General features: G+C 36.6%; 3 protein-coding genes across 4 annotated transcripts; all 3 read left to right on the forward strand.

Annotated features, from left to right (window-relative positions):
- Positions 1–28: 28 nt before the first annotated feature.
- Positions 29–3,056, forward strand: LOC112519514 (protein WHAT'S THIS FACTOR 1 homolog). Its single transcript, XM_025127673.1, has 2 exons — positions 29–126; positions 1,073–3,056. Exon 2 carries the CDS (start codon positions 1,114–1,116, stop codon positions 2,581–2,583), a length of 1,470 nt encoding a protein of 489 aa, XP_024983441.1. The 5' UTR covers positions 29–126; positions 1,073–1,113; the 3' UTR covers positions 2,584–3,056.
- On the forward strand, positions 2,502–6,705 carry LOC112519515 (F-box/kelch-repeat protein At3g06240-like). 2 transcript variants are annotated; one of them, XM_025127674.1, is made up of 4 exons: positions 2,502–2,579; positions 3,065–4,084; positions 5,340–5,376; positions 6,429–6,705. In XM_025127674.1, the coding sequence occupies exons 1-4, from the start codon at positions 2,565–2,567 to the stop codon at positions 6,494–6,496; spliced, it is 1,140 nt and encodes a 379-aa protein (XP_024983442.1). In that variant the 5' UTR covers positions 2,502–2,564; the 3' UTR covers positions 6,497–6,705. The 2 variants fall into 2 exon arrangements, with proteins under 2 accessions (XP_024983442.1, XP_024983443.1); XM_025127675.1 differs by having other exon boundaries at positions 5,347–5,376.
- A 3,108-nt stretch (positions 6,706–9,813) lies between these two features.
- LOC112519520 (translocase of chloroplast 34-like) lies at positions 9,814–14,915 on the forward strand. Its single transcript, XM_025127693.1, has 8 exons — positions 9,814–9,896; positions 11,807–11,910; positions 12,137–12,244; positions 12,339–12,463; positions 12,923–13,187; positions 13,990–14,058; positions 14,144–14,305; positions 14,630–14,915. Exons 2-8 carry the CDS (start codon positions 11,812–11,814, stop codon positions 14,705–14,707), a joined length of 906 nt encoding a protein of 301 aa, XP_024983461.1. The 5' UTR covers positions 9,814–9,896; positions 11,807–11,811; the 3' UTR covers positions 14,708–14,915.

Consider the following 14,915-nt stretch of genomic DNA (forward strand, 5'->3'; position numbering starts at 1 on the left):
AATTATCTGTTTTTTTGGTAACCGCTGGACCATCGGGTTGTGGTGGATATATATATTATTTGGGTGGAAGAAATCCAGTGTCTTGAACTTTCCGGCGGGGATTCGAGCTCTTATCATCGCTGGAGAGTAAGTTCAAGACTATAAACTCTTTTAGAAGATTACATGGTTAACTTTCGGTTTTGATGCTTGTTATTTGGGTTTTTAACTTTATGTTCTGGGTGTAAGTGGTTAATGTCCACCATGTTTTTGATGAAAATCTTCACTCACTTACTTCACATAACAGTCGTTTTTGATTGTGCCCTATCGCTATGTGTGATCTGTTTATCTCTTCACTGAAGAATCCGTGTGAGTCTTCGTACCAATCTGTAATTCTTTGTCTGAAATTTTGGTTTTCTGCTTTTTTTTTGGTGGTTTGGGGGGGTGGATTTGAATGTTGCACTGACATATCGAACCTCTTTTGTAACTTCTGTGTATGCTTACAACCATGAACATGGGGGCTATTGATTGGGTAGTAAGAGAAACATCTTATACAAAGTAGCGAAGCATTTGGGTAGCTTAATTTACTTAAATAAATTGAGTAAATAGAAGCCTTTTGACTATATGATGGATGATAATTTCTTGTGCTATACTTGTGGCTTGTATGATTCCATGTAAATATTAAAAGCTAGACCTTTTGTCTTTTGCTTAGTCAGGTCTTTTTATTTAGTAGTTTGCTTCAGTTTAGATGGTGTAAAAGAACATCTAATATAAACTCGTAAAACATCTGGGTAGCTTAATATACAGAAATCATTCGAATAAAAAATGAGATCTGTCAAACTATGTGATGGATGATGGTTAATATCTTGAAGTGCTTCTTTATATCTTTTTGCTTTAATCTGTTACTTGTATGATTTCATATCAATATAAAAGCTACACCTTCGCCTTCTTTTCTTATGTTTTGTGATGTATATTTGTTCAATAAGTTCATGTAATCATTTACTCCAGTTAACGTTGGATGCCCAAAGGCATGTTTCATTTACAAATAAGGGTACAGCATCTTCCAAAAGATAAAATCTTATTTCACCTTTTGCAGGATTTGAAGTTGTTTCCACTAAGGTTTTTGCATGCCTTAATATGGAACTGCCTCCACCTCATGCTTTGTTGTATACGAGTGATAAAAGACCCCTGACTTGTCTGAAATCAGAGTTCCTTTCTTCGGTTCCCTTCTGGAAGTCTGAAACCAATAAGAGAGGTTATAACAAGCATTGGAAGTCACGAAACCTCTCTCTTACCATAGTTGCATCCATCAAACATGTTCGTGATCCATCGTTAGACAAGCATGTGGTGAAGCAGAACAAGGTCCGTTTTGTACAAAAGCTGAAAACTTTACTCCTTTCTAAACCAAAACACTATATGCCGCTTCATATTCTTGGTAAATGCAGGTCCTACCTATCCCTATCAAAGCCTCGATCACTTGTATCTATGATCCATCGTTACCCAACCATTTTTGAACTTTTCACCATACCTTTACCTCCCACGCCACTCAATGCAGCAAAAACACTTCCCCAACTCTGTGTGCGTCTTACCCCAGCTGCCGCATCTCTTGCAAGTGAAGAATCTAAACTCAAAACTGCAATGTCCAACTCCTTAGCCAACAAACTTCAGAAACTTCTTATGCTCTCTTCTCATCACAGGCTCCTTTTGTCAAAATTGGTTCACATTGGCCCAGATCTTGGACTCCCCCTTAATTTCCGATCCCGCCTGTGTAACAAGTACCCAGACAAATTTAAGACTGTTGACACCTCTTACGGGCGTGCGCTTGAGCTGGTGTCATGCGACATTGCTCTGGCCAAACCTCTGCCTGTTCCTGATGTCAAACCTCTTGGCTTGATAGTAGATAGGCCCTTAAAGTTCAAACGTCTGAGGCTTCGTAAGGGGCGCAATGTGAGGAGACATCATGAGGAATTTTTGATCAAGTTCAGAGAGATAACAGACGTGTGCCCGTATCATACAAAGGTTGGAGAGTTTCCAAAAGAATCCATCAAGGCAGAGAAGAGGGCTTGTGATGTGGTAAGGGAGATATTAGGTATGATGGTTGAGAAGCGGACATTAGTTGATCACTTGACACATTTCAGGAAAGAGTTTGGGCTGCCAAACAAGTTGAGAGCTATGCTTTTGAGGCACCCAGAACTATTTTATGTGAGTTTGAAGGGCCAGAGGGACTCAGTTTTTTTGGTAGAGGGCTATGATGACAATGGTACGCTTTTGAAAAAGGATGAATCGTCAATCATAAAAGATCTGTTACTGGACTTGGTTAGGGAAGGGAAATGGATGCGGCGAGAGATAAGGCGTGGAATTGATAACGATTTTAGTTATGGAAGTACAACAATTACCGAAGATCATGACAGCCATGATGAGACTGATGATCTTATGGACAGCTTGGATGACTTGTTTGAATCTGACAGTTATGGTTCAGATAACAGTGATGATGAAGAAGCTGCAAATATTGATTCATTGCATGTAGCCGAGGAACGAGAGTTCTGGTCTACCAAGGCTGTTTCTATGTTTGGTAGTGAGGACAGTCAATGTCTAGAACCTTGGTAAGGTCAGCTTACATTTTATCCTCCCCAAACCCTACTCCGTATGGGATTTACTGGGTTTGTTTGGTTTTCGTTAATTTCAAGGCGTTGAAAGTTAATCATATGGAAATTGCATATATACTACTAATGTACTTCTAACCTGTATGATTACTTGATGAGAAGCGATGATGTTTTTGCTTATGCGTCAAAGGAGTTCACAGATTCCGTAGATGATCTCTATTTATAAATGGCACTAATCAAGAAGCATATTTTGGTATTAGATCTGTTGTATTGAAGCCACATGCATATGTAGTAGGTTTGCAAAAGGTACCCCCAGTAAAGGAAATTATCTCTATGCGGTAAAAGTAAAGATTTCCAGGACTTAGTTTGTCTTTATATGCGTGCTAATAAATAATGTAGTATAAAAAGAAGTCTACATTCTCCACACAACCCCCCGCTCTCTCTTTCCAAATCGGCTCACTGGTCCTAGGGTTTCGATGGCACAGTTCCCCGAAGAAGTCCTTGAGCAAATCCTGATAAGGTTGAGTGTGAAAGATCTGATCCGTTGCAGGAGCGTTTCTAAATCATGGCTTTCGTTGATCTCTGACCCTAATTTTGTGAAAGGCCATCTAAAAAATAGTCATAACCGTGATCGCAATGATGATGGAATCGGAAACAGGAGAATCGTTATGTCAATTATTCCCTGTTGCTATAGGCATCGTCTATATGAGCGTGATGATATCTTTTTTGATGCTCGTGAATGTCATCTATTCGGTTCTGCCAATGGTTTGGTATGTGTTTCTCCCTCTCATTCTGAAATTTTACTTGTCAATCCTGAAACCAGAGAGGTGAATAAACTGAAAAATCCCCATATCCCTGAAATCGGATATCTTATTGGGGGGTTTGGTTATGATCCATCCACGGATGACTACAAGGTGGTATTAGGGTTCACAAGATTTAGGGGTTATACCTGTTTTAAAGTGTTCACTTTAAAATCTAATGTCTGGAAAGTTATTGGAGACTTTCATTATACTCTTTTCAGTAGGGTTGGTATCCTTTGCAATGGGGCACTTCATTGGGTTGCGAAACATGATAATAAAAAAGCAATTCTTTCTTTTGATTTATCTGAGGATAAACTTAAGGAGATCCCGCAACCTGATCATGTGTTATATGAGGTTGGTATTGCTGGCTACTCATCAATGCGTTTGGGGACCTTGGATGACCGTCTCTGTGCATATCGTAGTGAAATGGTTCCATACAACATATGGGTAATGAATAACTACAATGTGAAGCAGTCTTGGGAGCTTGTAGATCCTGAAAGCAAGACTAAGTATGAAGCTGTGCACCGATTGAAAGATTTAAAGCACTACATCCCAAATAAGAGGTCCTTCTGTCATGAAAAGTGGATTGTCAAAACTCCAGAGTTTGTAGGGTCCCTTACGTATGTGCCAAGTCTTGTATCTCCACATGTTTGCAGGAAACTGAAGAGAAAGAGGCCGGAAACAGGTAGCACAAAGAGTGGCAAGGTGGGTTCTAATTATGTTGTTATTTGGTTTCCATTTATAATGTAATTAATTATGCTATCTGATATTTATCATTGTTTTATTGTGTCTGCTTTACATTGCTCAAATATTTTAAGTTGCTTTATACATTTGTTCCACTTGTATTGCATGAACACAATTGAATCATTCTCCTACCTGTTATATTTCCCGATTACCTGATATATTCCCTATCTTATTGCTTGTTTACACTTACCTTGCGTCGTGCACGAGTCGGGGGTCTTCACAGAAACAACATACTGACCCTAGCTGTTGAGGTAAAGCCTGACTACATGCTACTTTCCCACCTCCTTTCTTTTGAGTGGGGTATACTATGTTTGTTTGGTTTGGTTTACCATAGGAGCTAATATGTCAGTGTTAACCCCAATCCTTTCTTGATCATTGTTGACCCCACATATGAATTGGCTATTTAAACCAAATCAAACAAACCCAATATATTCCATTCAAAAGCAGGCTGGGGGTGGGATATACGCAGACTTATCCTCCACCCCACAGGGTCAACCATCTGTTTACATGAAGACCCCCGCCTTGTGCAAAAGTGTAAGTGAAAAGGTGGAAGATAAAAGAGTAACAGAAAGAAAGAAACAGAGAGAGAAAAAGTAGTAAGAAGGTGCAATGAAACAAAGAAAGGGTAAGGAAAAGCACACAACACTTTATTTATCAGATAACTGTGGTAACCTATCTACCAGCTCTCTAACCTCCCTCATCACACAATAAGGGCCTGTTTGTTTAGAAGCTTAATGAGCTTAATGGGGGACACAACTTATTTGGACAGCTATACATGACTCTTTGGTAGCGGCTTAATGATATAAAAACTAGCTTATTCAGTAAGCTTCTAGGGGAGAGCTTTATGCAGAAAGCCAAGATTTTTCCACACCTGTCCCTCCCAATTAAAAAACACTATCCTTCCATATATGAGTAAAATCTCCCAAACAAAAACCTTCCCAATCTATACAAACAGATTAATCCACATATACAACTTTATCCATACAGGACTTAATGGATAACCAACCAAACAGTCCCTAAACCTCTCAAACTCCCCCTAGTGAAGTTGCCCTTTTTTTATTGCGCATTTTTTGCTCTATTGGATATTATTCACTAGTTCAAGACAATACCTTTGGCCATCAAACTATATCAAAGAGAAGATCTTATTAGTCCATATGCTATACTGATTGGCAATTGAAACTATTCTTCTGATTCTAACACCTCAACGTATTTCTAGGGACCAGATCTCAAGCTGTGGGAACTCATCTTGAGAGGTAAAGCACTTGATCTCGTTATCTATTTTACAATCCTTTTAAAACTAAATTATTCGGTGAAATCTTGAGGTCATAGGAGTTGTAGTTTGTAATTCACAAAATCCATTTACTTCTTAATTTGCTGTTTGCATTTGAACAAAAAACCTTTATTAGCAGTAAGCCTCTCAAAAGCCCACCTCCAAGAGCCAGGTGGAGTTCTTTGTATTAATCAGAACACATGGACTGATATCCCTTGAATGATGTTTTCAAAGTTCATTAGTGATTGAGATTTTTAAGTGCAAGTCAATCTGGAGTCTAGTTAATATACAATCGTGTTCACCTTAACTGCGGGGTTTCGATGGGATCCGGTGCATTAGTGCTGGTATGATTGCACCCAATTGTGTTCACCTTCATGGGCATTGAATGTGACATTTGAGTTGTACTTCGTGGTGTTTATTTTATCGCTTTTAATTTTTATTGTCCTTCAATTTTCTCTTCATTTTGTTCATTTTCTGGTCATCAAGTTCACTTTTGATACACAATTGTGTTCAACCTAGCTTGCTTGTATTATTAACCATGTATCAGGCATCCTAGAAGTGAGCAAAGGCCTGGGACCGAGGAGCAGCCTGGGACCTGACCAGGCCAAAAAAAGTGGGGCTGTTTAGCTAAATGAGTTTTTGATAAGATTTTTTTTAAATCCCACGACCTTCTGACAAGTTTTGAGAATTCCTCTGCCGATAAAATAATGCCTCTTCCAACACAAGAATGTCTAGAAACCTGTCAGAAGGTCATTTAGCTAAATAACCCCCCAAAAAGGTCACCCTTTACTGGAAAACCAAACTAACCCAATTGATCCCACCCGGAGGTAAGATTTGGAGAGGGTGGGATGTAAGAAAATGCCTCCTCCACCCCATTTGGGTAGACTGTCTGTTTCCGTGAAAACCCCCAACTCGTTTGCTTCTACTGAAACAGTGTAAAAAGAATTGATTAGCTTTTCATTTTGTTCACTCTTTCTCTCTCTCTAGATTGTAAATACTGTTTCTCTTCACACACTTCTTGATTTGTTCTGTCAGATATGCAATGCAAAGATCCGGGTCTTAAGAATAAAGCATCGGAGGTGATCTTATACAAAAGCTACTGAGCACAGCCATCGTCTTCTGAATATCCGGGGTTTTGTTCAAAACTAGAACTTTAAAACTCAGTCTTATGTCAGAGTCTATTGGATTGTCTTATCTATCGTGTGTTTGATGGTCTTGTAAATGCTTTTAAGATTGTTCCGTCTGTGGAGTTCTGTATTGTATTTGATGGTATCTAATGTCTTAAAGTTTGGTACTTTCTTGAAGCTTTGTCTTGTGTTCTATGGCTTTCTCATGGTTTCTTTTGCCCCGATTCTTTATAGAACAAAAAGCTTCTTATATGCAGCATGGTTCAGGATTCAGGGGTATCATACGTTCGGTCATGTTTTTATGTACCTGCTTCTGTGTATGTTTGATTTTTGGATGCTTAGTTCTAACTCGTTTCGCAAAATTTATCACTCTCTGCATTGTTTTCAACTTCTTTCAAATGCTTTCTTATCTTCTTTTTCTGAAGATGTATTCTGCATCTCCTTTTCCCACACAATGCACTAGTCAGGGGTCTCCATTGAAAAATAGTTCTACTCTTCGGATGGAGGTCAGATCTATTGTGTACATCTCATCCTCCCTAGATCCCAACGTCAGGTGGGATATACTGGCACCGGGTTGGTTTGGTTTTGTTTGGTTCGGGATTCAGTAATTTGCTTGTAGTAAGTTATGCTTTATCGTTATGTTATGGCTGCAGATTTTATGGAAGTTTTCTTGGTCATTTTCTTGTAGCAAATCTTGAAACTTGATTGCTGGTTTTTGCATATTCTCTGTCTTCCTGCTTCTGTGCACTATAAGATGGATTTGTGGTAGGATGATCAACTAGAAAATGACTTTTGCCCCTGTTGTAGGCTTCTTATGTTCGTTTGAGATCTTGGCTACCAGCGCGATTATGGAGATCTTATTCACGTATCGTGCTAATGTTAAGTTGAATGCTTGTGGTATTTCTAAAAATCTGATTCGGGTTGTTTAGGATGCCTTGGACCGATGAATTTATATATGCAAGATTCACTTGTATCTTGATGAAAGTAGATCAGTTTAACTGTAATGGTGTGAGATCCCACATTGGTTGGGAGGAATAAAGGTTATTTTATACGAGACTTTTTTATCATACTCGTTTAAAAACCATGAGTTCATATGTGGATAAAGATAATATCTGGTACGGTTGATCAGTCACGTTATAAATGGTATCTGAGCCGAGAATCGGACTGATGTGTCAGTGAGGACACTAGGCTCCTTGAGAGAGATGGATTGTGAGATCCCATATTGGTTGGAGAGGGGAGTAAATATTATCTTACAAGAGACTTGATACCTTCTCTATCAGAAACAGACAATATCTTGCACTCCTTTGATTTTACAAGTTAAGCTTTGTGCTCGTTTGATTTTACAAGTTAAGCTTTGTACTCGTTTGGTTTGTTGACTTTTGAGTCAAACGAGTGTTGTAAGAAAACTTGATGAAAGTTTGCATAAAATAGTAACCTATTTTCTTCCGGTTTTCATTTTTAACCATTTATGTTTTTACGGAAAATGACAACTTAATTTTAATTTTTCTTTAATTTTGGACATGTCTAGTCGAGTGGTACATTTTCCATACGACTAATTGGACATCCATTTAGGTAAAAAGAGGCCATACAGGTTGCACTTGCATTTGCTCTATCGTACTCTATTAGTAGAAACTTTTTGTAATGTTAAAGATACATCCGCTTTAAATTTATGTGTGCTCCATCAAGTTAACAAAAAAAGATGATGTTTTTATTTTTCAATCGATGTTATAATATATCTCAGTCGATGTTATAATATGGTCTTATGTGATTTTGGAAAAGACGATGATGTTTTTATTTTTCAATAAAATATAAATTTGAAGATATCATAAAATTTGACAAAAATATATGATATTAGTATCAAATTAACTATTTAAAATTTCTCATTTTTTGTGTAATTTTTTAATTCAATTTTTTTTATTATAACTTAATTAGGTTCAATAACGAAGTAATTTATATTTGGTTAATAATATAATTTTCTTATAAAGATAATAATTAATTATTTTGTTAGAACTTGATAAATATTTTAATTATATTTTAGATTTTAAAATGAGATGTTTACCATCTATTTGATTATGTTTATCCGTAGTTAGTTACACGAATTCAAACATGGAGCTTTAATAAGTTGTATCTATGCATAATTTTTTTTCTTATAAAGATAATAATTAATTATTTTGTTAGAATTTGATAACTATCCTAATTATATTTTAGATTTTTTTATATTTTAAAATGAGATGTTTATTCTCTATTTGATTATATTTATCTGCAGTTAGTTACACGAATTCAAACATTAAGCTTTAATAAGTTGTACTTATGCATAATTTACTTGTAATCTTGAATTTTTAAGTAATATGTATCAATATACAGTACTTTATGCATAAAAATGATTTTTAAGAGTTATTATCAAATGCTTTATAATATATAATATAGATATAATAAATATAGATTGTCAAAAATGAACAAGAAATTAAAATACAACAAATATTGTTTAAATAAAATGTGATATATGTCATGTCGGAGTAAATTACGGATTTGGTCCTTATGGTTTGTGATTTGTTATGGATTTACTGTTTTATCTTTATTTACAAGATAAACCTTTATATATGCAATTTGTCACAAATTTGGTCCCTCATGCAAATATCCATCATCCATTTCCGTAACCAAGATGACAAAATGGTCGTTTTGTCATTTTTTCTATTTTAATATTTCATTCATGAACATAAAAAACAAAGTAAAGCTAACCATAAAGGTGGTGTCTGATTGGTTTGAGTTTGGCTCTAAAGGTTAAAAGTATTAGGAGGTACCAGGTTCAAATCTAAGGAGAAATAAAAATCCCCTTGTGGCCACGGAGATTCAAATACGGTGATTCCGGGCTATATGCAAAGCAGGTGGTCGCCCTACGATTGGTCGGCTTGAATAGCAAGTTGGATATCCTGGTTAATAAAAAAAAACCTAAAAAATATCGTTCTCAACGATAATTTGTTACAGAAGCGAAAACCTTAAAGTAAAATAAATGTTTATGATGAAAAAAAAAACACGTAATGTAAAAAATATGTAATTATTATACTTTTTAATTAATAAAATGATAATTTTATTTTTAATTATAGAAATATGAATTTTCTAATTATAATTAAGATTTTTGAAATTAAATATTTATTTTGAAAAAACTAAAATAATAATTGTATTTAATTCTGTTTAAAACTACCATAAGACGGTCGCTTGCAGTTGCACTCCCTCCAAATTATTGTATTCCGAAAATACCCTTTTCCCAGGGTTTATGCGACCTCAGGCATTTATCTATTGGGTAGCTCAATTTTCAAAAGGTTATCCATCGGAGCTCTATCGGCTCATCGTCATTTCTGTCTCTCTCCGGTCGCCGGCAAGACTTCCCTTCTCTACCTCTCACATTCTTATTGCTTATTTATCTCTCACCATTGAAAGTTTCAATAAATAACGGTTGTACATTTGCTTATGAGGATACAATATTAACTGAATTCCGTATCATTGTTGATTTTACTGAGTTTTGGCGCAAATTCCGTGTGTGTTTTTGTTATTTGTTTGAATTGTTGAAATGATTAATGTGTTTTGATCATAGACTTCATGATTTGTGAGGTTTTGTTTGAAGTTTGGTTAGTTTTTGTGGTTCAGTTAATTTTGAGTTACAATTATTTCGATGTAGTGGGATTTCATGTAATCTATTATGTTACATTAAAGAACAAGAACAAGGAGGTGAATAATTGTTAGCTTGAGTTTCGAAATTACGTCAGGAGAAAGTTAAACCATCAATCTGAGCATATGATGCCTTGAAAACTGCTATAACAAAAATGATTTGTTGAATTGAGATGAGGAGAACTAACTTGCTGTTGAATCCAAAAATAAGAAATGGCTTAAAAGTCATCTTCAAGTACCAAAATTCTATAAAGCAATTGTTTTCCTTCCAGAACTGCCATACATCTTGATAGAATGCTAAATGGAGTTTTTATTTTTATTATGTTGTTAACTTTGTCTTTACATGGTCAATTATAAGCCAAGTACCACTGTTAAGAGCATATCCTCTTGCCTTACCTCCCCCGTTCCTTATGGAGGTCCCACATTTGATAATTTCTTCATAGTTTCTGTAGATTCTAGCAGTTCCACCTGCGGCCAATTTGGAAACAATTTGTAAGGTGGGACCCAAGTTAGTGGCTGCCATTTAATTAGGCCAAATGATATGTTCTGGCTAGATATCTAGAAAAGTGACAGAATGTTTTTGGTGAATCTTCTTCATATGACTAAGGGGCCGTTTATCAACACAAATTGGGCAGGTGCTAACCGCGTAAAAGAGTGGGCTGTTCATATGGGTAACCACAGGCTGAAATTGGTTGTTTACCAAGGGTCTGGGTAAGAGTTGACTGAAGCACTGATCGAGTCAAATAGCAACCTGTTCCTAACTGAGCCAACATCTCGATCAGCATAATTGTGGGTCACAGTGTGTTGGTAAACTAGTTTGATGCTGACCGAATCAGCTCCGGTTAGCATTAAGTAAACAAGCCCTAAGAAAGGAAAATGGATGGGACGAACACTTTTTGTATTAAACTGAGCTTCTATCAATTGGTAAGGTGGGATCAAAGTTACTGGCCACACGTTGTGATTTAGGTCAATCAATATTTCCTGGCTAGATATCTAGAAACGTGACAGAATATTTTTGGTGAATCTTCATCATATGACCAGGTATTATACATGCAGACTGCCAGTACATTTAAGAAAGAAAGGATGGATGGGAGTGGGACAAACACTCTTTGCATTAAACTGGCCCTATATCAAGGGTGTTTTCTGAAAATTGAAAACTTCTAAAAAGTTGTAATCCTTGGGTACCTAGGACTAACTGGTCTTTGCTTCTAGACGTTATATCTATAAATGAGAATAAAAAACAGCAAACCTTTTATCCCTAGCTAGTCGTGGTAGGCAAAAATTGAAACCAAAACATATTATAAAATCTTGCCATCCAGTATGAAAGCATAAATAGGTGAATCCCCTGGCTTCAAGGACATGAATGTATTTTATCTAATTTTCTCATTGAGAGAAGTTGGTCGTATTAATGAAGCATCATTGGTTTTGTGTTTCAATCTTATTAAGCATCATTTACATTCACATAATTTTGTCAAAACAACTAGTACAACCTGATGTATAGGCACATCATTAGGCACCCTTGGGAAGTTTTCTTTAATATCTAGATCCTCTATGGTCTCATCTCATCTGCCATTTCTACATATGTGTGTATTGGAATTTAATCAAGCTTTTGTGCTGCAGTTTCCATGGCATCCCAGTTTATCCGTGAATGGAGTGGGATTCAACAATTCCCTCTTGCCACCCAGGAGAAGCTTCTGGAATTGTTGGGAAGACTAAAGGAGAAGGTCTAAATCTATCCATAACTCCCTTTATATATTTAGTCGTTACACTCACATTGAAGACATAGTAAAGCTCTAAAGTTCATGCAAACTAGAGCATTTGTGTACAGCTATGTTCAGGATAATTTTTTTGTTCAAAATGTTCACAATTTATTTATTAAACAAGCAATGGCAATATTATAAATGAAGTTTTCTGTGCCCTTTTGGAATCCCTGTTCTTGCAATATTGCAGAAAAAGGACAGGTTGACGATCCTCGTAATGGGGAAAGGTGGAGTTGGAAAATCTTCGACTGTGAACTCTATTATTGGTGAGAGAGCAGTTACTGTCAACGCCTTCCAGGTACCTACTAGCAGTATAGGAATTTGCGGAAGATGTCTATTGGACATATTTATTGTACATGCCAAATTGCTTATCCACTGACATGATTTTTTAGTCGGAGACACCAAGACCTACAATGGTTTCTCGGGAACGGTCAGGTTTCACGCTGAACATCATTGACACACCAGGCATTGTCGAAGGAGGATACATCAACAACCAAGCCCTTGACATCATCAAAAGGTCATATTTGCTTTCCTGGTTTTTAATATGACAATACTGTAAAAATACGTGAAACTCAGATTACCCTCCAAAAGAGCCCTTAGGAAGAGAAGGGAGGTTCCATCATATATTAAGGAGAAACGGTCCAAGTCTAGCTGATATGAGACTCCAATAAATACAACTGAAAATTTATCCCTCAAAACATTGGGACTGAATAGTTACAACTGAACATATTTTGCAAGCATCCAAGAATAATATTGAAGAAAACAGCAGACTCGTCCAATAACTTATCATTCAACTTTAAAACCATGTCAGAAATTATTGGCAGCCCACAACTTGAGGCTTACCGGAAACATAGCACTCCTTAGAAGTGGACAACTGCATCTGAATCCTCCTATGGAAACTTCAAAGAATTGACATTTAAATCTGATTATGTCAATGACTCATAAAAGGTTTGTTTTTATATGGCTGTCTGAGTAGGTTCCTTCTGAACAAGACGATAGATGTTTTGCTTTATGTGGACCGGCTAGATGCCTACAGGGTTGATTCGTTGGATGTGAAGATTGTGAAAGCCATAAGCAATAGTTTTGGTCAAGAAATATGGCATAGAGCAATTATAGTGCTCACACATGCTCAGCTATCCCCTCCAGACTGTCTTAGTTATGATGAGTTTTTAGCAAGAAGATCCGAGGCTCTTCTCAAGGTTGTACATCTTGGTGCTAGGTTCAAAAAGAAAGATATCCAGGTGCTTCTTCTCTTTGGAATTACTCTCCATCTCTCCTATACACACAACACACACAAAATATATCAAGGTGCTTATTTTCTCGCAGTTCGTTTGGTTGCTTTCATTACTTTTTCGTACATACTATAGTAGGGGCCGGTTCAAATAAGACTAAATATCGTGAGAAGGGAAGGTTCATATGTGAATCATTGAAAATATCCGAATAAAAATCTATTTGAAGATGCATATGTGAACCGACATTACAGATTATTAATATGGGTGCACATATGCTTCTTAAATTGGATTTTTTTCGATGATTCACATGTGATCCTTAATTTAACCTTCTCTTCTTACCTTCTCACGTACGACATTTAGCCTTCTTATTTGAACCTCTCACTATATACCATTTATTCACTTGATTGAGCATGCCATTATCACTCGAAGATGCGACCTCTTTAGGGTGTGTTTGGTACGTTGACAGGATAGAACAAAATCCTCTTGTCCCACATTGGTGTGATAATAGACCGGGGCAGGACCGGACTGAATGGGACAAAAATGCATTTTTTTATCCCACCAAAAATAGGTGGAACAAAAATGAGGCGATGAGACAAGATTGATGAATTACTAAATTACTCTTGTCAAATTAAAATCCTAAAACCTTCCACAATTCTTTCACGTGTCTGGCTATCTCACTCTCACCTGTCCAGTGCCGTCTCGCGCTTGTTTTACACAAGAAAACTTGATCAATGTTTTTTCGGCTTTTGTATATTGACGATCATGTGAATCATTTTTATTAAATTTACTCTGTGCTTTCTGTTTCTTGTAGAAGTTCTCTATTCCTGTGGGCTTGGTTGAGAACAGTAGCAGATGTAATAAAAACGATAAGGATGAAAAGGTTGGTCGTTTGGCTCGTAACTATTCGACTTGTGTTGATTCTTTATGCATCTCCTATTCACCTTAGATTTGTTTTGAGGTCGCAGATTCTTCCAAATGGAACTGCTTGGATTCCGAGCATAGTTGAAACGATCACGAAAGTGGCTTTGACCGATAGCAAATGCATATTGGTTGACCAGAAGTTGATCGATGGACCCAACCCGAACGATAGAGGGAAACTTTTCATTCCTCTGATCCTTGCATTTCAAGTAAGTATTTGAACTTGATGTCTGTTTCTTCGATGCTACTTGCTTATGCCTTCAGCTGGTTCTCATCTTCTATTTCCATTTATCATTGCCCATTTTATACTTTCCAATTTTACCCTTACAATTTTAGTTTTTCACGCTTCAAAAGTAACTACATACTTTCCAATTCTATCCTTACACTGTGTTCTCGAATCTGAAAAAGAAGATGTTCCTTTTGTCCCCAAATTCGAGAACACAACGTGAAAACATTATAGACATTTATTTTGGGACGGAGGAAGTAACATCTAAGCTTTTATTGTTGATGTCTAACTTGATGCACGTCTCCAGTACTTCTTTGTCTTGCAACCACTTCAAAGATCGATCAAGACCGATGTTGAGAACGCGGTAAAGTCTAAGTGGGAATGATCACTCCGAATCCTTCACCATGTTATCCACAACAGTCATTGAGCAACGACGATCCACCCTGGTATGCTTTTGTTAGAGAACAAGTTTTGTTTGATTTAAAAACTTCTACCTTTTTCTTGAATCCGAAAGATGTGTTACATTCATCTTCTTGTTCATTGTTCTTGCTCATGTATCAATCGGGAGAAATCGCGAGTTTTTATGCATGAAA

This window comes from Cynara cardunculus (assembly GCF_001531365.2).
Source record: "Cynara cardunculus var. scolymus isolate 2C chromosome LG 10, CcrdV1, whole genome shotgun sequence".
NCBI lineage: Eukaryota > Viridiplantae > Streptophyta > Magnoliopsida > Asterales > Asteraceae > Cynara > Cynara cardunculus.